The sequence below is a fragment of the Polypterus senegalus genome, chromosome 7, assembly GCF_016835505.1.
Source record: "Polypterus senegalus isolate Bchr_013 chromosome 7, ASM1683550v1, whole genome shotgun sequence".
Classification (NCBI taxonomy): Eukaryota; Metazoa; Chordata; class Cladistia; order Polypteriformes; family Polypteridae; genus Polypterus; species Polypterus senegalus.
The window spans coordinates 81,128,681-81,152,156 of NC_053160.1; the positions used below are offsets into that span (position 1 = coordinate 81,128,681).

At 35.9% G+C, this 23,476-nt stretch overlaps 1 protein-coding gene across 5 annotated transcripts in view; it reads left to right on the top strand.

Moving 5' to 3' along the window:
• kcnn2 (potassium calcium-activated channel subfamily N member 2) overlaps positions 1–23,225 on the top strand; it is a 553,897-nt gene extending 530,672 nt beyond the window's left edge. For 4 of the 5 annotated variants that reach the window (XM_039758938.1, XM_039758937.1, XM_039758941.1 and 1 more), the window contains 3 exons: positions 2,705–2,713; positions 8,592–8,661; positions 22,683–23,225. In XM_039758938.1, coding sequence (XP_039614872.1) covers positions 2,705–2,713; positions 8,592–8,661; positions 22,683–22,970 — 367 coding nt within the window. In that variant the 3' untranslated portion in view covers positions 22,971–23,225. The remainder of the gene's footprint in view (positions 1–2,704; positions 2,714–8,591; positions 8,662–22,682) is intronic. The other variant, XM_039758939.1, reaches the window with a different exon arrangement.
• Positions 23,226–23,476: the final 251 nt, after the last annotated feature.

The window sequence follows — 23,476 nt, forward strand, 5'->3', positions numbered from 1 at the left end:
CCAGTGAACAGCTTTGTGAAATGACTTCCACATCTGTACATCATGCGTTGTTGATGAGGAAGCATGCCCTGCCACCTCTCTTCTTCCTGGAGGAGACCGACCGATCAGCACAGTGGATAGAGAAGCCTTCTTGCTGGACAGCCGAATCCGGCGTACAGGCTGTGAGCCATGTTTCTGTGAGGCAGAAAACACAACAGTCACACAAATCTCGCTGAAAACGAAGTCTTCCACGGAGATCGTCTAGTTTGTTGTCCAGAGACTGGGCATTGACCAGGAAAATGCTAGGCAGTGCAAGTCGCAGTCCTCGGCGTTTCATCCTAACTTGGATCCCGGCACGCCGGCTACGTTCGGGTGGGTTGCTTTCACCACCCTGGTCTCGAGTTATTGTGACAAGCATCCCCCTGGTCGATAACTTTAAAAGTAGCGACTTGTGCCTTTGTTGCTCCGATGTTTACCAATGTTGTATGGTTGTACTTAATAAAACAGTGACAATAATAAAAATACAGGCACAAAAACGAAAAGTCTGCAAGGAGTAGCACGCAACACATCGCCTCTCTCTGGCAATATGATTACAATTATTAATATATCCATCCATCCATTTCCCAACCCGCTGAATCCGAACACAGGGTCACGAGGGTCTGCTGGAGCCACTCCCAGCCACCGCAGGACACACACAAGCATACCCACACACCAAGCCCAATTTAGAATCGCCAATCCACCTAACCTGCATGTGTTTGGGAGGAAACCCACGCAGAAACGGGGAGAACATGTAAACTACATGCACGGAGGACCCGGGAAGCGAAACCAGGTCTCTTAACTGCAAGGCAGTAGCGCTACCACTGTGCCACTGTGCCGCCCATTATTAATATATATATTATATAATATTCATCCTAAAGAATGAATTAGTAACAAGTGCTTTAAAACATTTTAAGCATTAACTGTCATTCACTACTTATATGTGGTCGGAAAATTGAGAGTACACCTAATAAGAAGATATTGGAGTCAGTTGGCTCTAAGCTATCAACTTCTAGACAGTATTTTGAAGCCATTAAGAAGGTAAATAGAATGTCAGGTTATATAGCATGATGTGTGGATTACACATCCAAGGAGGTTATGCTCAAGCTTTATAATGCATTAGTGAGGCCTCATCTTGAGTACTGTGTGCGGTTTTGGTCACCAGGCATCAAAAATGACATAGCAGCACTAGAAAATGTCCAGAGAAGAGCAACTTGGCTGATTCCAGGACTACAAGGGTTGAATTTTGAGGAGAAAATAAAAGACAGTTTACAGTTTAAGCAAAAGAAGATTAAGAGGTGACACGATTGAAGTGTTTAAAAGTATGAAGAAAATTAGTACAGTGGATTGAGACTGTTATTTTAAAATGAGATCATCAAGAACACGGGGACACAGTTGGAAACTTGATAAGGGTAAATTTCGCACAAACGTTAGAAAATGTTTCTTTACACAAAGAAAGATAGACACTTGGAATAAGCTACCAAGTAGTGTGGTAGACAGTAAGACTTTAGGGACTTTCAAAACTCGACTTGATGTTTTTATGGAAGAAATAAGTGGATAGGACTGGCGAACTTTGTTTGGCTGAATGGCCTGTTCTCGTCTAGAGTGTTCTAATGTTGTAATATTAGGATTCCTGACTCTTATGTTTAGTACATTAATGCCTAAGGTTCATAAGGTGAACCTTAATGATGGTCTGGTACACCTGCAGTAATTTAAAGCATTTATTTGGAGAATAAGGTGCCATAAAATGAAGGAGCCTTTTGTAAATGAGATCCATTCTAATACTAGTTTTTACTTCATGATGACTAACTCTAATCTTTTATTAATCCTTTTAGAATGATGAAATACTGTACCTGCAACAACTTTGTTCAGTATTTATAAAGAGTACTCTACATGAAGGATAATACACGCTATAATTGTTTAGTTTCAGATTATTTTACAAAGGTTTACACAAAATATTGGAACTTTTGTTGTTTGTTTTCAATATTAGATTTTTTACATCTTGTGTAATACCTTTTTGAATGTCATTATTTTTTATTGTCAACTATTTATAAATAAGTTAAACTTTTTTTTTATTTGGTTTTTGTTCTCTCCCAATTAAAATGGAAACATTTTTTTATTAACTCGCTGGAAATTAATTTGGTTGGTGTAATTTTGTTTGTTGATTTGGCTACACTTCACTTTGGGTACTGCAAAAATGCATGTATTACGCATTTACTCTTATGGAATTAGACTTTAACAAAGGCTTCTTTTAATCTTAATTACAGTTATAAGGCATCAGTAAATAGGTTATAGCGTTTGATATTCTGCTGACATTACTTATAACTATAACGGATTCACAGGTCTTATGCAATACCAAGAGACATATATTTCGCTTAAGCCACCTCTGACAGTTTCAAAGTGAAGATAACACATTGTACAGATAAATAGCCACTTTACTGATGGTTTGTAAGTGTCATTAACACCAAAGGAAGCCTTTATTAAGTTCTTGATATATAAGAATAAATGACTCATAAATGCATATTTGCAGTACCTAAACTGAAGGGTGACTTTTGATTTTTTTTAATTACATTTTTTCCCAATATAAAAACTGTTGTATATACATGCTTCCTTTTACTGCTTGTATATAGAATATTTTACAATTGCTTACTTATGTTTTGTCTTTTTTTGTTTCACCAAATGAAAATAGAGCTCGAAAGTAAGTGTGTGTGAGCATTTTTAAAGATGTGACCACTTAATGCATGCCTACAACAAATTATTTATTCTAAGGTTTGATCACTGCCATGGAAATGTGATCCAATATCATGATCCTGTGTGTGATAAGTGATGTTCACAATTTACATGTGACATTGCAGCATTATTTGCAGATAATACATGCTGCATTTGCAGAGCTTTGTTTTTTTTTTGTCATTACTTGCAGCTAACAGGTTTTCATTCTGAAACTCTTGTCATTTCAAACTGAACACACTTCAAATGAAACATAAACCTGTCCACAGATACTAAATACTGTAAATACTGATAACTCAGTTTAATGAAAAGATGAAAACTAGGAAGGAATTTGTTTTAAAACAAGCAGGGTAGTAACCACATTTTCTGGTTAATCTGTTCTTTATAAAAGTGTAATGCTAGTTTCAAAGCAACACAGTCTTTTTTTTTTTTACATTTTATGCTATCTTTCTATTTCACATTTTTGATCCATTGAAGTTTAATGATCCCTTAACTGACTCTAGTGATACAAACGGTGTTACTATTATATGTATGCCAAACGTAATCCTTGGAAATGCAATATGTGCAACATTCTACATTTAGTCTTCAGGAATGTCTCAGCAGAGTTTAACTTAAAATGCTTACTGAAGGCCTACTTGTGATATTTTGATAACAATTCAACCAAATTTGACTACTAGTAGGAAGTTTCAGATTTATGTTTCGAGGACTTTCTGCACAGATTTTAAGTAAGATTTAACACAAATAACTATTGGGGTAAAATGTATTTCATTTCATCACACTGCTTGATATGTTAAAGCTGGACTTCCTGCTGTTGCATTTCCTTATAAGTAGGCCCCAGTGGTTAATATTATCTTAGTTTATATATCTGTGTTTGGCACTGAATATTGCACTCCAGCATAAAAATTACAAAAACGTCATCTTGTACTTACAGTTGATTTTAAAATAAGCACCAGTTTAAATTCCAGAAACCAAAAAAAATATCAATTTAAATGTTATTCCCTATTAAACAATATTTAGATATGTGTATGTGTATGATTAGATAATCAATCATTAAAGTGTGCAAATGAATATAGTGCTCACAATACAGTTTTGGCTACTGGGACCTTAAGGGGAAGTTGGACAGACTCGTGATTCTTACAGCAGTTATCAGCTATACATTTTGGGGAAAAACTGGCATGACCAGAAACATTTTCAATTCTCTTAAATTTTTGTAGGTTCAACAAAAACAGAAACCCTCAGGATTTATTGTTTATATCAAGGCGTGCACTCATGGCCATGAGACAGCTGCAGAGATGGTCATAGGAGATGGAGGTTATATGAAAAAGTACTGTGGTAAAGGACCCTCCAGTAAACTAGAGTGGTTTGTGGTTCATTCTTCTTGATGTATGTCTCTATACTTAAGAGGCACTTACAATAATATAGACCTGAAGCAATGCTTGTTTTGAACATACAGTTGTGCTTGAAAGTTTGTGAACCCTTTAGATTTTTCTATATTTCTGCATAAATATGACCTAAAACATCATCAGATTTTCACTCAAGTCCTAAAAGTAAATAAAGAGAAACCAGTTAAAGAAATGAGACAAAACTATTATACTTGGTCATTTATTTATTGAAGAAAATGATGAAATATTACATATTTGTGAGTATGTAGTATGTGAACCTCTAGGATTAGCAGTTAGTTTAAAGGTGAAATTAGAGTCAGGTGTTTTCAATCAATGGAATGACAATCAGGTGTGAGTGGGCACCCTGTGTTATTTAAAGAACAGGGATCTATCAAAGTCTGCTCTTCACAACACATGTTTGTGGAAGTGTATCATGGCACGGACAAAGGAGAGTTCTGAGGACCTCAGAAAAAGAGTTGTTGATGCTCATCAGGCTGGAAAAGGTTACAAAACCATCTCTAAAGAGTTTGGACTCCACCAATCTACAGTCAGACAGATTGTGTAGAAATGTAGGAAATTCAAGACCATTGTTACACTCCCCCTGCAGTGGGTTGGGACCCTGCCCAGGATTAGCTCCTGCCTTGTGCCCTGTGTTGGCTGGGATTGGCTCCAGCAGACCCCCGTGTCCCTGTATTCGGATTCAGCGGGTTAGAAAATGGATGGATGGATGGATGTTACACTCCCCAGGAGTGGTCGACCAACAAAGATCACTCCAAGAACAAGGCGTGTAATAGTCGGCAAGGTCACAAAGGACCCCAGGGAAACTTCTAAGCAACTGAAGGCCACTCTCACATTGGCTAATGTTCATGTTCATGAGTCCACCGTCAGGAGAACACGGAACAACAATGGTGTGCATGGCAGGGTTGCAAGGAGAAAGCCACTGCTCTCCAAAAAAAACATTGCTGCTCATCTGCAGTTTGCTAAAGATCACGTGGACAAACCAGAAGGCTATTGGAAGAATGTTTTGTGGAGGGATGAGACCAAAATAGAACTTTTTGGTTTAAATGAAAAGCATTATGTTTGGAGAAAGGAAAACACTGCATTCCGGCATAAGAACCTTATCCTATCTGTGAAACATGGTGGTGGTAGTATCGTGGTTTGGGCCTGTTTTGCTGCATCTGGGCCAGGATGGCTTGCCTTCATTGATGAAACAATGAAATCTGAATTATATAAGAGAATTCTAAAGGAAAATGTCAGGACATCTGTCCATGAACTGAATCTCAAGAGAAGGTGGGTCATGCAGCAAGACAACGACCCTAAGCACACAAGTCGTTCTACCAAAGAATGGTTAAAGAAGAATAAAGTTAAATGTTTTGGAATGGCCAAGTCAATGTCCTGAACCTAATCCAATCGAAATGTTGTGGAAGGACCTGAAGCGAGCAGTTAATGTGAGAAAACCCATCAACATCTCAGAGTTGAAGCTGTTCTGTACGGAGGAATGGGCTAAAATGTCGGTGTGCAGGAATGATCAAAAGTTACCGAAATGTTTAGTTGCAGTTATTGCTGCAAAGGGGGGTCACACCAGATACTGAAAGCAAAGGTTCACATACTTTTGCCACTCACAAATATATAATATTCAATCATTTTCCTTAATAAATAAATGACCAAATATAATATTTTTGTCTCATTTGTTTAACTGGTTTCACTTTATCTACTTTTAGGACTTGAGTGAAAATCTGATGATGTTTTAGGTCAGATTTATGCAGAAATATAGAAAATTCTAAAGGGTTCACAAACTTTCAAGCACAACTGTATAGTAAACAGATTACAGAGTAGAAAATGGTAAAAAAAAAAATAAATAAATAAAAGTAATCTGTTTCTGTTTCCTGTTTTTAATTTGAATGTTTAAAGCAGTTAACCTTGACTACAAAGGTGAAGGTTGTGTGGTCAGTAAACCTTTCAGACAGCCATATAAATTAATGTTTTTGCCTAAAATACCTTTAATGTACTGCTCAATGGACCTCCCTAGAGGTTTATTGCTTTGAAGAATGATTTAAAAAGTTAAAAGAAAGCCTACGACCAAAAATAGTAGACACAATGTATATTTCATAGTGTAGTCAGAATAGTTTATGGCTTGAAATGCGGTCCTTCTAAACAGAAAATATCACCTTATCACCCAAGTCTTCAAATTTTCATGAAGCCAATTATTTTCCTTTTCATAATTTGATATTTAACATAATATAGTTTTTGATGTAATTGGTGCTTAGTGCTGTCTGAAGCCCAATTTAATAGAGTTAGTGTGGGATTGCAGTTATTTTATTTTGTTATTATGTCACAAGAATATTGTCTCTCAATTCAGTTAATAAGCAATGTCGAGTAATTATTTATTTACAAAAATATTGATGGTCATGGTTTAAATATGAGAATATATACCTAAAATAGATCAAAGATACAATATTGCTGGTCTGTCTTGTGTTACGATGTACAGTATATATAATTCCAGAATTTTAGATTCACAGTAAAACTTATGTTATGACCTGTACAAAAACTGCTTCAATTTGAACAGCCTAATATCTTTTAGCTGTAGTAGGCTGGCACCCTGCCCTTGTTTGTTTCCTGCCTTGCGCCTTGTGTTGGCTGGGATTGCCCCAGCAGAACCCCATGACCCCGTAGTTAGGTTATAGCGGGTTGGATAATGGATGGATGGATGGATAATATCTTTTAGACCTTTATTTTTTATTACTTACACTTTAAAATGAAAATTGTTTTACAAAAGTTTAATTTAGCACTACGTCATAATCTAAAATATTCCATTCAAGTAAACAATGTATATTATTTTATTATTTATGTAAATTAAAAATGCAGTCCTTGTATGACAGTAAATTTTCTTCTTTGAACCATCCATTTTCTGAAACTGCTTACTCTCCCTCCTCAATGACATCAAAAGTGTGCACTAATTTGTGCAGTTTAGACTAGTTTTGCATCTGTTTTAGCTGATTAAAGGTCAGTAGAGCTGTATTTTATTAAAGAGCTCTTATTTAAGTATCAGAGCTTTTTTCAAAGGATATAAAACATCTAGTATAATTAAAGCGAGACATATTATATAAAATGTTTGGCACCTGCCTGGAAAGAACATTAAATATTAAGAGTAAAAATATTCAGTAGATCTTTAAGACACAACACCCTCACATTCTTAAGCATATGATAAGTAGTATGGAGCTTTAATTTCAACAAATGCTTCTTTATTATTTTACCACCTAGTGTATCAAAATAACCCTGTCAATAATAATCCAAAATGTATTTTATGTAGCATCCTTTATAGTGCACACTATGATAAGGCACTTTACAATGAATTTAAAGTACGGTAACAAGATAAAGAGTAAAAATTGTGCAATACATGATAAACAGACAGTAGCTTTTTATCACAAACTGCAAAGTTATTATAACAAAAAATTATTTTACCTTTACATAGTGGCTATAGGTGTTATAAATATCTAGCTATTTGCTAGCTAGCTAGCTGTTGTAAAACACTCGTCATTGTTTTATTTTACGCCACATTTTCAGTTCTTTTGGTCTCTTTTATCAGCTTACAGTTTCTGATAATGCAGCAGAAGAAGATGATGCTCTCATTATTGCCATATGCCAAAAACTGTCCACAAAAACACTAACACAATCTGGAAAGAATAAAACTCAGGAAAAAATGAAATGATGGCACAAAATGTCCATGTGTATGACTCCAGTGAGGAAGCCATGAGATTAGCTGAACAATTATTGTTTTCAAAAGTATCCCTTTCATGTGTGCATCTTCCTGCAGCAGACACCTGAAAAATAATGGAAATGAATGCAGTTAAAATAAACATAACAAAATGAAAATGAGATTTTATCCCAAAGCCAATGTTTTGTTTTTTTTCAAGTTAATCTTTTTCACACTTTAGCTGCAAGTTAATGGGTTCCTTTTTTTATCAGAATCTCGCTTATCACTGTTTCACCATCCGATTCTGACACCTCCTGATCAATTCCATTTCAGACTGGACAGGCTTAATTCCTGCATCTAGTCCCGTAGGCATAGGAAGAAACCAAATTCCAAACAGTTACAAGGGGAAAAAAAATAACAAAATTCACGACTTCCTATGTCTATTTGTCATGATACAAAAGCTTTTGAGAACTGTTTCTTGCATATGCCTCACATTGGTAAAATGTTACTATATTATTTAAAAAAGAAATGAAAAATAAGTCATTGCAAACAGCACTCAGAGGGCATTAAACATCTTTCTTACCATTTGCTTTTTTTTTTTGCGGTGTGGAGAAAGCATGCATCTCATTCAACTAAGCACATAAACCAATTTGATTATGGACCCAATAGCACAAGCATTTGTCTATGCAAATATATGTTTAATGCATGATGTTTTGGGAATCTTATTATTCTAAAGCGATGTGTTTACTGACTTTTGCTCAATCTACATTTAGATTAAGAAGTGTTAAAATGGAACAGAGAAAACTGAATGACCAAGCAAACACTTTGGTGGATCTGGCCAAGGTTAGTACAGCTTTCACCAGAAATGCAAAATGTTATTTCATTTATTGGTAATAAAAAAAAAATATTCTCAATGTGTAGTAGTTTTAAGTATGTTTTCCACTGTAAATCAAGCTAAGAAAAAAGGCTTTTGGTTAGGCACTGTAAGAAGTTATCTCATTTTGTCTGAACAGATAAGAATTATATAAGGGGTGCTATAAACATTTATATTTCACAAACTAACATTGTCAATAGTTATACTAAGCAAAATGACACCTTTTATTGGCTAACTAAAAAGATTACAAGGTGTCATTTTGCTTGGCTTTTCTCTACATTCATAATGGCTAACACGGTACAACACCCTAGTACTACAATAGTTATACTGAAATTCTTCAGGCATGAAGCTATACTAGCACAGTAAAATGGGCACATTGGTACAATGGTAAGTCACTCTGTTACGATCAGGTCATGCATTTAGCAACCTCTGGTCACCAGATATGCTAGCCCTTACATCACCCTTTCTTTGTGCTCCTTATTTATTGCCTTTGTCCACTGAATGTGCTAGCCCTTACATCCATCTTTCTTTGTGCTTCTTCTTATCTTTGTTCATAGGGCATTGCAGCCCTCTTGTGGACACCAGATGACATTACACCCGGTCACTGACACTGGACACTGTCATTTTATCTATCTATCTATCTATATATATATATATATATATATATATATATATATATATATATATATATATATATATATAGATAGATATAGATAGAGATAGATAGATAGATAGATATAGATAGAGATAGATAGAGAGATAGATATAGATAGATATAGATAGATAGACATACATAGATATAGATAGATAGATATAGATAGATAGATAGATGTGTGTATATATATATATATATACACACATCTATCTATCTATCTATCTATCTATATATATATATCTATATCTATCTATATATATATCTATATCTATATATCTATCTATATATCTATATATATATATATATATATATATATAGATGTTTTGTCATTTTAGATATATAGATAGATAGATATATGTATACATAGACAGATTATGGATTTAACACGATAGTTATGCAATCCTGTCTATTGACCATTTTGTGATTCTGCGCTAGTCAGGCCACATGCCTATATTCAGTCAGGCCCAAATTCTGTAAAACAGCATGTTATATGTTACACCAAAGGATTTTTGAGGTGTTCCATAAAAGGAGTGTTTTTCTTAGTGAGAATGTAATGAAAGGGTTGTGGAAAAATAAAAATCAGTTATTGATCAAATCTGGTGTGCGTGACAAGGGCCACGAGAAGTCTGTCTTGCGACAAGTGCAGCTTCTGTTTTCTGTAACGAACAAGAAGTTACAAGTGCCCAACTGATGACCTTTAAAATTGTGTAACTACTGATCCAAACAAAACTATTGTAAAGATGTAATGTCTTGAAATTCTTGTGCAACTAAAGTCATAAGGTAAAATTTTGCGCTTAGCATTATAAAAGATTTAGGACACCGACACCTGGGCGCAGATGAAGGGCAGGTGTCCTAGGACTGTGCTTCTCTGTCATTCTTACCTTTGCCTGGTGTGTATTAATAAAATATTTTTTACTAACTTTAATTATATCTCTCTGTCTTCAGTCACAAGAAATGACACTAGAGAAAAAGTGTCCACAGGGTACATTTTGTTTCTTTTAAAGAATGGAATGCATATGAGAGTAACCCATTTATTCAAACGTATAAAAATGTATGAACCATGAATGAAAGTGTTGTTTGTGATCTAATGCTCTTATCTTTCTTTTGATTATACACATTAGTAGTACTTGATAAATAGATTTTTGTTGTTTGTATTTCGCCCAAGGTAAACTGTTCCCTTTCACCTGACTGCTGTTCAGGTGAAGGGCACAAATGCTGAGTGAAGGGAGGGAAGTGAATGCTACTGTTTTTGATGTGCCTTGTCTCATATACTTTATCTTAGGATACACAGTTATGGTGGGTCTTACAATACAATAAGAGTGGCTATCACTTCAACTCTGTCCATCAACATGCCTTTGCTTGCTCACATTTTTATACTTTTAGACTTTTCCTTACTTCATTTGTATGTTATCCAGCAGAGGCTGTTTGCATTTGGGACAATCATTGCAAAAATTGTCCTTGCCTTTACCTGAACACTTCCTGATTACTGTTCGCCTGTTTGTTTGTGAGTCTTCCCTTTTTAATCTGATCCTTTTGGAATTGTCAGCAGCGGGGGTCAGTGGGGCATTAGGCTCTTATATTGATAAATGGACTGATGCAGTTCCGGTGGTTAGAACATGGATGCTCCCTCATCCTGTCCACAACTCTAATCCTTAGCTTTTCGTTTTCTTCACTGGGTCAGTGCTGTGCTGTTTCCTCACTTGCTGGTCCTCATGTTTCTGTGAATTTTACTGTAGCAGCTTTGAGTTGAGTTGTGTTATGGGATAGTGGGCTTAGGCGACTGGTACTGAGCATTCGGCTTTACTTGAGTATAATTCTACATAAAATGGCTTTAAAGTGTTAGCTTTTATATTTCAATAGAAAAAAAAAATCTTTCAATGACTTGATCTGATGAAATTTATTGTGAGATTTAATGTTATGCTGCAGCCAACCCATTCTTCTTATGATTATACTAAATGCTTTTTATCTTGTCTTGCAAGTGATAATTCACAGTTTCGAAAAATGTGAACAGATACACTGCAGTTTAATTGTGCTCCACATTCTGCAGCCTTGGGTTGTATTTATATTTACTGCTTTTGTTTAATTGGCCATTTTATGCAAAGGATATTTTAAATCAAAGTGCAAAGTTCAAGCATTTACATAGTTGCGTCTAACTTAATTATGTTTTTTAAAAGTTCCATAAAGAAGATAGTACTCTTTCTGACCACAATTATTACTGCGATACCACATACATACCAGTTCAGGTTTAAATATGCATTTTTTTAATATTGTGTATTTAACATTTTACGTTTCTACCCACTATCACATTCCTGTGACTTAGCACTAAATATGTTACAGTTAATGAAAGATGCAGCTTGTAATTCTCTAAGAATATTATACTTAGTGTATCCAATGGAATAACATTCGAAAGTTCACTCTAAAAAATGTAATTTTCAATATCATAAGCCTAGACTTTTTGTGAGATTATACCTTATTGCTCATTTGAAGAGATATATGTTTCATCCAGTGTCATTTGGAGTGTCCATTGTTTAGCAGATTTGAAAATGCTAAAAAAGGAGGATTTCAGCTAGTACTTTACAGTAAGTTTTCAACCAGTACCAGTGGCACAAATGAAACCTGCTACTATCCACTACTATTTTGCCACTTTGCATTTGCACTTTGGATTGCTGTTTTTATAGGTGCCCCTGCTGCTGGTGATGGAATGCCACCTATGGGTAGCACATCCCTGGTTGATGCAGCATGTCAGTGGCATAACATAGCCTCTCTTCAATGTCATTATTGTCACCAACTGCTTCCAAATTCTTGAAACGGTGCATGATTCTTCAAAATGGCAGAGTGATCTTTATTTTTCTGCAGTCGTGCAGCTGGTGACAAAAGTACATCACCCAGCACTTCATTGTTAGGTGGCTCAGCAGGGATGTTGAGCACTATGCTGTAATACGGTGCAACATAGGTTTTAAAGAGTGCACTTCTGTGTACTGATTTGTTGAATACAAGTGAACAGGCTTGAGTAGAGCTGCAGATGTTCTGGACTCTTCGCTGTTTTCCTTCACTGAACTGACACTACAAACACCATTCCAAGTCCTGACCTCAGCTCTCAGATTCTCCCTCCATGGCTGCCCTGTAATTCCTCGTCCTTTGTCTGCACAGTTTTACTACTGGCCTATCACACGGCCAAACATGGGATCAGTGACGACTCAAATCTGCTACATTTCCCAGAGGCCAATGGACCTTAGCACATGGGGAAGCATTGGTGGAGTTGGAGAGGTAACAGTCTCTCAGCTGTCTTCCCCCCTGTATTGATGTTGCAAATGGCACTCCAGATCCCAGGTCTTTGCCTTGAGACCTGCAGGTTTGTTTTAGGTCTTCACAGCGCTCAGCACTTTGCTGAATTGGACTGTGGGTGTTATTTCCTGACACCAGTGTAGTGCAGGCACTGAATTCCAGAATGAATCCTTTCATCTTTTAGGTGGCTCACTGTCCTTAAAAGGACTACTTACCTTTGTCACAGTAGTTGTGATACTGTTTGCAATTTTTGCAGTCTTGCCACTTTTGATGGAATACCAGCTCATACTATGGGTGACACATGTCAGCGCTTTTACAATACACAATTCCCTTCATTATTCCTGGACAGTTACATCTGTATGTTACCCATATGTGTTATTTCAAGCATACGATGTCACTGAAGGGCAAAAATAAAAAGACTTGTATGAAGAAAGATCTTCAAAACTGTAATACTGATATCAAAGGAATTTGTCTTTGCACTTGTGAATTAGATAGAATGCCCAGCCTATCATCTTGAAAGTCGAAAGCTCAGATAATAAAAGCAGTGCACCAGCTAAGATGAACAAATGAAAAGACAAAAGAGCAGAAGATTAATGTTCCAAATGTCCAAAGAACAAGGTTGTGTGCCATTCGTCCTGTTAAAAAAAGTTATTGTGTTATGGACACAACTAGCCACTTTACAAAAGAGGCTCTCATTACAATCAGAAACCACAAACAGTCTGCATTCACATCACAAAAAGAATTCTAACTTTATTCTATTTTGTTTTGGTTATCCCTTTCTTGATGGATATTTTACTAGCTTTAAATATATTTTGCCTTATTTTATCCTTTGTGGTGTGGAGTTCCTCTAAGCAGCTTTATAAGGCAATTACCCATAAAAAGCATAAACTTCAAAGTTTTCATTTAGGGAATGACTGTAACTGTTGCCAGATTCTGAGACCTATGAATCATTAGATATCATCTAAATATTGAAAATGGTCTTTTATTATAGTAGGTCAAATATGATGAAAAATCTTTAAAGTACTGTAACATTCACAATCATGAATAAGCTGCCAATGTGATTATAATTGAGTTTCAAGGTTGTGGCATGCCAAAGCAAAGGTCTGTCATCTATTTTATATAAAATGTAGAAAGTGGCTCCATTCTAGCCTGCAGTTAATCTCCCAAAGCATTTTGTGACATTTCTGCATCATTTTTTAGCATGATTATTTACATTTATATTAATATGCTATTCAAGTAAATGCATACCCATTTTATGGTGCAGAAAGGTCTTTGCCTCCAATTGGATAAACTGCATTGAGTAACACTTCTTCCATTCTTTCCCCCTGTGCTGTATCATAATATGGCTGGTGGATTAGTGAAGACTGGGGTCACAGTAACAACAACCTGTTCCTTTGTGCAGCAAATGCAGTCAGGAGACGCATCCTTCAGGGCAGTCACAATAGGCAGGTACTAAAATGCAGTCTGGAAAGCTGGTGCAAGCAGTTATTATAGGTGCAACATTAACATCACCAGAAAGATCACTCAGTTTAGATTGTTAGGAAAAGCAAAATTAGCAGGCAAGGCTCTGTGGTTTCTTTTTAACATTGTCAGTGCTTGAAAGACAAGAGTAATGATCGACATAGGTGACTTGTCAGTCAGTCATTGTCCTACCCGCTTTATCCTAACACAGGGTTCTGCTGGAGCCAATCCCAGGCCACAAGGCAGGAACAAACCCTGAACAGGGCGCCAAACCACCGCAGGGCACACACACCAAGGACAATTTCTTAGGATCACCAATGCACCTAACCTGCATGTCTTTGGACTGTGGGAGGAAACCCACACAGACACAGGGAGAACATGCAAACTCCACAAAGGCAGGACCCGGGAAGCGAACCCAGGTCTCCTTACTGCGAGGCAGCAGCGCAACTACTGTGCCACCGTGCCGCCCTAGATAATTTGTGTGGAACAAATCACTTGTAAGGATATGTTCTTTCAACATGAAGATCTACAGAAAAGTGTGTGCCATCTTTTGACAGCACCGCTGCCTCATCAATTTGATGATCAATGAATGCATAGGTTAAAACAGAAATGCCACCTACAATTAAAATTTGCAAGGGTGAGTGTGAATGCAGGTGTGTGCATGTGTGGCATAGCAATATATGTCCTGGGTAGAATACCCTCACCCAGCTAGAAAGCAGTGTCAGAAGATTCTCGGCTGGGTTTGAGCTCTGTAGGAGCAAGTATTTCCCAAGCCACTAGTAGGCTTAGTATTTTTCCCATTTATAAAGGTAGTTTCAAAATACTTCCAACACCATTTTTACCTATGAGAAAGTGCTTTTGGGCCATCTCTATTCCTACACATACTGAAGTTTTCAGAAGCCTTTGATAAAGCCTTGCCCCAGGCAATAGAAAAATGCTGGTGCTCACTAGAAACATTGGAGTTATTGCTCCTATAGAGCTCAAACCTAGCCAAGAATCTTTTGACATGATGTTGAGATAAGGGTATCCCATTGAAGAATTCCATCTTCATCGACATGCACAAGACCTGCCATTACAGACGCATTACAGTTGATGCTCCCTGAAATTTTAGATTTTAAAAACAGTACTTTGACAAGAAAAATAAAATAAAGGTTGTCCTCAAATGAAACAATTACAATACTGTATAACAAAATCTTACTATTAAAATGTATATCATCCAAAAATTCAAGACATTAATGTGTAGTAGTGTGTAGTAAAAATAGTGAATACTCGGAAGTAATTAGTTTAATGTTCTGAATATCATTTTTATTGTTTTATATTTTCTTTGCAGTAATATCCAGAAAATATTTTATTTAGTTTGATTCATGTTTCTGTAAACTAGAAAGCCTTTCAGCTTTGTAAAGCACATATTTGCTAGGAGCGGTATTCTCTGCATCTTTTGAGACTGCTCTTGAAGTGTTGCTGCATTCTCATGATGCCAACTGGCATGGCAACAGACAGAAGAAGGCAAAAACAAAATGTCAATATAATGAGACCCATAGGTAAGCTGTAAGGGAATAAAGTGGTCCCCAAGGAAACAGTATCTGCTGCAATAATCAGCAAATTGCTGTATAGCTTACTACTGTATATGAAAACTGCCATACCATATAAGTCTTTTGGATGTGGGAAATTTGTTTAGCTAAAATTTTGAATGCCTTACCCATATTTATGTATTTGAAGAATATAATCTTAAGTTTGTTTTTTAAATTGCTAGTTTTTCACACCAAATTTAAGACATTAAGTACACATGCCTAAATATGGATTTTTACAATGTGTAGATTATTTTATGTACTTGACATAAAACACACTTTTATTTTAAAAAAGTCGCCACCATTGTTGAATAAAAAGATTTTGAAAAAACATGCAGCTTACCTTCCTAACTAGCTTTAAATTTTTTATTTTATTTTATTATAGGCATGATTTGAAGGCCCCTAGTGTCCTAATTTGCACTGTGTTACTAAGTAACTCATTCCATTTATCAACGGCTCTTTCTTTCAAAAAATGGTTTATAGCATCTGTGAAAAGCTTCCCACTATGTTTCCATGCTGTTTTAAAGACCTTATTTTTATGTAGCATCTGATATATTCATTTTTTCATATTTTTTCCTTATTCAGTCATGTCTCCCCATAGTCTCGCTTCCTTCAAATTCTTCATAAACATTCCATAATTTAGCTGTATTTTTCTTGCTTTTCAAAGTGAAGTCAAATGATTTCTTCTTTATATTAGACCTTGAGACATAAATGATGTAGCTGCATCATGTGTAGATTGTAGCCACTTTGTGAAACTGCAAAACATGACTTGATGTAATTCCGGAGAAATTATGTGAATTGGATTGGTGGGCTCATTGGGCTGAAAGCCCTGTCTTTTAAATTATTGTTCTAACATTGTCTAGTTGAAAATGTATAGGACCTTATATGTTATACTGGCACTAAAGTGAGAAAAACCAACCCAACATGTTCTAATACAGTTATACTCCACATGCGGGAGCATGGTGCCTCTGAATTACAGTTAGGCATGGTTTGAGTTCTGCTTGTATCTTTTTTATATGGATTCATTTATGTTTCTTAAATAGAAACATCTGGCAATCATCCACAACATTAAAACCACTAACAGGTGAAGTGAAAAACATTGGTTATCTTGTTGCAATGGCACCTATCAAGGGATGGGATATATTAGGCAGCAAGACAACAGTCAGTTCTTGAAGGTAATGTGTTGGAAGCAGAAAAAATGGGCAAGTATAATGATCTGAGTGACTTTGACAAAGGCCAAACTTTGATGGCTAGAAGACAGAATCAGATCATCACCAAAAAGGCAGGTCTTGTGGGGTATTCCCAATATGCAGTGGCTAGTACCTACCAAAAGTGGTCTAAGGAAGGACAACTGGTGAAACGGTGACAGGGTCATGGGCATCAAAGGCTCATTGATGCACGTGGGGAGCGAAGGTGAACCTGTCTAGTCTTATCCTACAGAATAGCCACTGCAGCACTGATGGAAAACTTATTGCTTGTCATGAGAGATACAGTAGGTGTCAGAACCCAGTGCATAGCAGCTTACTGTGTGTGGCTGCATAGCTGCCGACCAGTCAGAGTACCCAAGCTGACTCCTGCCCACTGCCGAATGTGTCTACAAAGGGCACATGAGCATCAGAACTGGATCATGAAATAATGGAAGAAGGTGGCCTGGCCTAATGAATCACATTTTCTTTTAGATCATGTAGATGGCCAGGTGTACGTCTGTCATTTACCTGGTGAACAAAATGCCAGCAGGATGCACTATGGGAAGAAGGCAAGCTTGTGGAAGCAGTGGGAAATGTTCTGCTGGGAAACCTTGGATCCTGGCATTCATAAGGATCTTACTTTGACATGTACCAAATACCTAAAGACTGTTACAGACCACATTACACCCCTTCATGGGGACAGTATTCCTTGATGGCAGTGGCCTCATTCAGCCAGATAATGACCTACACAATATTAGGCAGGTGGTTTTAATGTTGTGGCTAATCGCTGTAAGTAACCCATTGCTTTACCAATTTTTTCTATGACCATACCCTACAGCCTCCCGTATTTTTGCCTACTAACAGAAGCATAATAGGTTTATGTATTTATATGCGTATATAGCTAGATTTTAGAAGTGGATATAAAGCCATATTTACATCAACAAGCAATTTTTTAAATGCAAGATTTTCTATAGTTAGTGGCTCAGATATGACTGGTGAATGTTAAAGATTTCTTTAAGGTTGGGTCAAATCAGTGTGAGACAAGTTAACTCAAATTTCTTCATCAAATATTTTTAAATTCTATGTTTTAATTTTTATCTCATATTTCTGATGTACCTTTTGCTATCATAATAGCTTTAACATCACAATTTTAAAATGCCTTTTCAATGTCAACAGTGTTCATTTTATGAACTTATATGCATTAGATGCAGTCCAAACTCTGTCCCATTCCACTTTCTTTTTGATCCATCACTGTATGCATGTACAAAATGCTGTATTTGTGAAGGGCTGTGTTTTTAAATGTCATATTCATTTGAAGACTGCAGTGTTTACCTGCTTATTTTAAGCAACAGTGCACACGTCATATGTGCATCATATTCTGCTTAAGCACAGCAAGTAAGAATGTAAAAATATTAATAATAAAAGATATTAAAAATCACATATGGTACAAAAATATATAGAGAGCACCTACAATAATTGAGATATGTTTAAATGTATATTAAAAGGCCGATAATTTAAAAGGTTTTTGGAATCTTCAAACCTTGTAACCCGGTGCATCATTGCAAGTGCTTCACGATCACTAAGGAAACACCCCTTGACAATGCAGAGCTTTTCTAATGATAGGACACCCAAAATGGCAGGGAAAAAAGTACAAAATTAATCACAACAACAAAAGTAAGCTTTCAATCAAAAACTGAGTAGAGATTCAGAATCTAGTGCTCCAGAAATCCCAAAATAAAATGTGATTAAGTTTGTTATTTGACAAATAAAAAAAAAACACGTTAAAAATGAATAATGAATTAACTTACAACAGATGCCCAGTTTGTAAAGAGGAAATGCAGATACCTGACTCTGATTAACCGACTGGCATGTAATTCTTGCATATCTTTAGATGACCTAAGGAAAAATGATTTTCACAAATAGATCAGGCTGACAAAAAAAAATCAATCTCACCCAAATACTAATTTAATGGTGAAAAAATTGTGGCGCAGTGGTAGCGCTGCTGCCTCGCAGTAAGGAAAACCTGGGACTTTGCTTCCCAGGTCCTCCCTGTGTGGAGTTTGCATGTTCTCCCAGTATCTGCGTGGGTTTCCTCCGGGTGCTCCAGTTTCCTCCCACAGTCCAAAGCCATGCAGGTTAGGTGCATTGGCGATCCTAAATTGTCCCTAGTGTGTGCTTAATGTGTGTGGGTGTGTGTGCCCTGCGGTGGGCTGGCGCCCTGCCCGGGATTTGTCCTGCCTTGCGTCCTGTGTTGGCTGGGATTGGCTCCAGCAGACCCCCGTGACCCTGTGTTAGGATATAGCGGGTTGGAAAATGGAAATGGAAAATCTGACAAAACTGTGAAGATATTTCATCTATATATATAAAATCCAACGTCTGTCTGTCTCTCTGTATGTCTGTCCACTTTTCACGAAAGAAATACTTAACGGATTTAGATCAGGTTTTTTCTATAATTTGCTTGAACATTCCAGTTCATTTTGCGATGTCTCTCATTGCGCTATCATAGTTCGCTTGCAGTATCGATTTATTTGCGAGAATCTGAGATACACGCAGCAGACTGAGGGGAGGGAGGCGGGGCCCTCCTCACTCACACTCCAGGCTCTGGGAGTATCTTACATCTGCTTCGCTAGTGAACGAGAGAACTGTTTTTTTCTATAATTTGCTTGAACATTCTGGTTGATTTTACGACTTGTCTTATCGCGCTACGAATAATAGTTCACTTGCAGAAGCGATATATTCCCACTAATCCGAGACAGAGGCTGCGGGCCAAGGGGAGGTGAAAGAGTGACGTCAGGAGTGGAGAGCCGGGCAGGGCCCTCCTCACTGTCCTTTTTCACTGATACATAGGCGGAGCCGCAGGGCACAGCTAGCATTTAATAATTGAAATGGGAGCTCTTAGTACTGGTCTGTAGTTGTTGCAGAACAGCATAGATAGTAAGATGCCAAACTTCAAGTCAACCTTATTTTGGTGCAAGTCCTGTCTGTATCCTTTTTATCTTGATCTTATTTATGCTTTGTATACAGCAAACATGCAGAAAAGTAATTAAACACTGTGCAACTGATTACATGAATCAAAAATTGTTTATTCCTTCACAAAATGTATACAAAGAGGTAGCATAACTTTTAGGAATTTAATATACTTTTAATAATATTGTATTAAAATTCTGAATTAAATAAAACTATCCCTTAATAATATCTTTTTAAATGATAGGGGCTCTGAACTTTTTGAAGCTTCTTAGAATCTTATATTTTTTAAAGAACTGTTATAATAAACTATTTGAAAAAAATCATACTGTATTCTACCTTAACATGTCATACTATGTCCATAATAACTTATCTATTTCTTATGTATATAGATGCACATTTTATTTTATTGACTTAAGCATAATAACATCCTTTTACTTCTAATGATTTTTTTTTTCTGTAATTTAAACTGATTATATTATTAGTGTCTCTTAAGAAATCAGAACTGTCAGCATCTCTTTAGGTCCTGCATTGATCTTTATTAGTTCATATTTCTGACTTTTACCTGCACAATTACTTAACAGGAAATTTTAAATTATCACTTGAGGTAATAAGTATGTCATTAGTATTTTATATGTTTCTGTTTCTGTATGCACTACCATGATAACTGTGTTATCTATTCCATGAGGAAAATAAAATGATTTTACAATGCAAGCCTTAATTACTCCCAGTATGAAACAAAATACATTTTTATGTTTTTAGAATATTTTATTTGTATAATGGTGTACCCTAGTGTACTATTTGCGTTGTTAATGTATAACAAAAATGAACTAGGAATATAAAATAATAATTCTTATCAATGTTGTGTGGATAGAATAAGAGAGCAGTAATTATTTTAGCAGACTCACAAACAATATATAAAAATTTATTGTAATGCTACTGTTTGGTGGTACATTAAAGTATTGTACATAAACAGTTGACTGCCCGTGACCATTTAAGAGTGTCTGCCAGCATGTTTGTAAAGTGAATGGACAATTGCTGCACTGACAGATTAGGTCTTAATAAATAAAACCGATTTTTCGGAAGATTAAGTACAATTTAGTACATCTACTAATGTGCATTTATTGTAGAAAAGTAAGTACTGTACACACATAAGTAAGTGAGAAACATACCATTCTAATCTCAAATGGTTATTTCAAGATATGTACTTTTATTAAGAAACCAACTTCAATATCGTTTTTTGTTTTGGAAAAAATAAGCTTTATTTAATCAATGAAATCTGCCATGTAGTGACAATGTTCATATTTTTCCCCTACTTGATTATTCTGTTAAGCTGCTAAAATGTAGATGTTCATTCAACATATTCTTAATACTACTACTACTAATAATAATAATACATGTAGCACCTTTCCCATGCTCAAAGCACTTATTCTTCATACTGACTGGTAGTGGTTGACTTTTTTTATTATTTTAATATAAATATTCACCATATTAGCACTATTGAAAATCAGCTGCTAGCACTGCTGTTTCATGCTGGCAACAATCAAAAGACCATTCTTATAAAAGCAAAGAATTATTGCTGTTTTTTTGCAGTATCTACATGAACCTGGAAGAAAAAGATTGTTTTTTTTTTGTTAAAAATAAGCTGCTACATATCATCATCATAAACTTTAGAGCTAATGAAGAGTGGGATTGCAGAGCAATACGTTAAAATCAAGAAGACAGTATGTAGATTTGCTGTTGAACCAGTCAAAAGGCTGGTCCTGTCATGTGAATTATTCAATGGTAAACTTCTCATTATTCATTATGCAATATTATTCTCGAATTTTATAATAATTGTATTCTATTAATAATTAGATGTATAATGATGTTGACAGTTTTTATTATTTCAGGTCTTTCCAAATCATCTTTCTCCAAGAATAGGGAAAAAAAAAAACCCTTTCCAACCTTATTACAATGATCTTCGTAAATGTCTATCAGTAAAAATCATGTACAAACAGAATGTGTCATCCGCTACCTTTTCTTAGGTCCCTAAAATTCAGTGTGTTATTAAGACAGCTAATGCCTTATACCCACATTGTAATAAATATAAAACATAGAGAAGCTCAGACATACTCATCTCCTGCAATGCGGAACTTTCATTTGTGTCATCATCATCATGATTATTACTATTCTGCCTTTAGGAAAATCCTTATCATGTCTTGCGCCTTGCTTTTCACACTCCGGTACATTCTGTTCTGCCTCATATTGTCCAGATAGCAGCACTTCATGATTAAGTATATGTCCAGTGGGTAGGATGATGGTTATGTTATTATGTAATTTATTTCTGCACAGTATGTCAGCATTGGGGTTTTGTACCCTTTTAATAAGCATTTGATAACAAAAAAGACCAAGTACATGTCCCGTCAAGATCCTCTGTATTGTTTATATTATACAATCATATTAGGCCAGAGCCTGTCTCATTAACAGTAAGAGCACTGTTACCAGCAGTCCAGGGTATGGCACATATCCACTCAGGGCCAATTTAAAATGATCAACTTACCTGTCAAGTACATGTTTTCAATGAGATCAGAAACTAGAATACAATGAGAACAGGGAGAAAATGCAAACTTTTTACTATGGCCAAGCTGTGAACCAAACCCGGGTCCCTAGAGCTCTGCAGCAGCAGCTTTAATCAATATTCCAAGCTGCCACCCTTATCTCATGCAGGCTTTCTCATAGACACTTCATGATACCATGCAGGTCATTAGATTCTTTTGACAAGCAAGTCTTTTGCCTAAATTTGTATCAGATTAATTATATTTGTGTAATTCAAGTGTGACATAGCAGTTGCTGTTAATGAGTTTCTTTTCTTTTTCTTTTGCCATCAGACACAAAATATCATGTATGATATGATCTCTGATCTAAATGAAAGGAGTGAAGACTTTGAGAAGAGGATTGTTACACTGGAAACTAAGCTAGAGACTTTAATTGGAAGTATCCAAGCTCTACCTGGACTGATTTGTCAGACAATCAGCCAACAACAGAGGGAGTTCCTTGAAGTACAGATGCAATCCTATGACAAACAAGTTGCCTACAGTGCTGAAAGATCACGCTCCTTATCAAGAAGGAGGAGGTCCTCTTCGACAGCACCGCCAACTTCATCAGAAAGTAGCTAGAGTTGACTAATTTATCACAAAATAAAGACTTTTTGCCATCATATGGTCAATATTTTAGCTTTTATTGTAAAGCCCTATGGTTTAATCAGAGTTATCCGGGTTCTGATGTCAGAATCTAGGAAACCTGAAAAAATTGTTTTAGGCCAAATCAAGTAAGAACTTTTTTTTTCAGATGCACAGTGAATGCACCTACCATTGCTATATAGATTGTTTCTTCTGTAATTTCACTAAACTTTTTATTCATGCACTTCAATGAACTTTACTATTATATGAGATATAATAAAAATATTAATTTCTGCATAGTGTGTTTTCATTATTCCCCAGATCTGAGACTACATTCTTATATTTTTATTAGATGCTGAAGTATTTTTCTTTTTTTAATCTGATGAAATACCAGTTTGCTATATAAAGTTGATACACTAGTATTGTTATTTTTGCATTATGCTGGCCATTAAATCCATATCTGTTGATACTTTATGGCATGCTTCAAATAGTTTCAATAATTA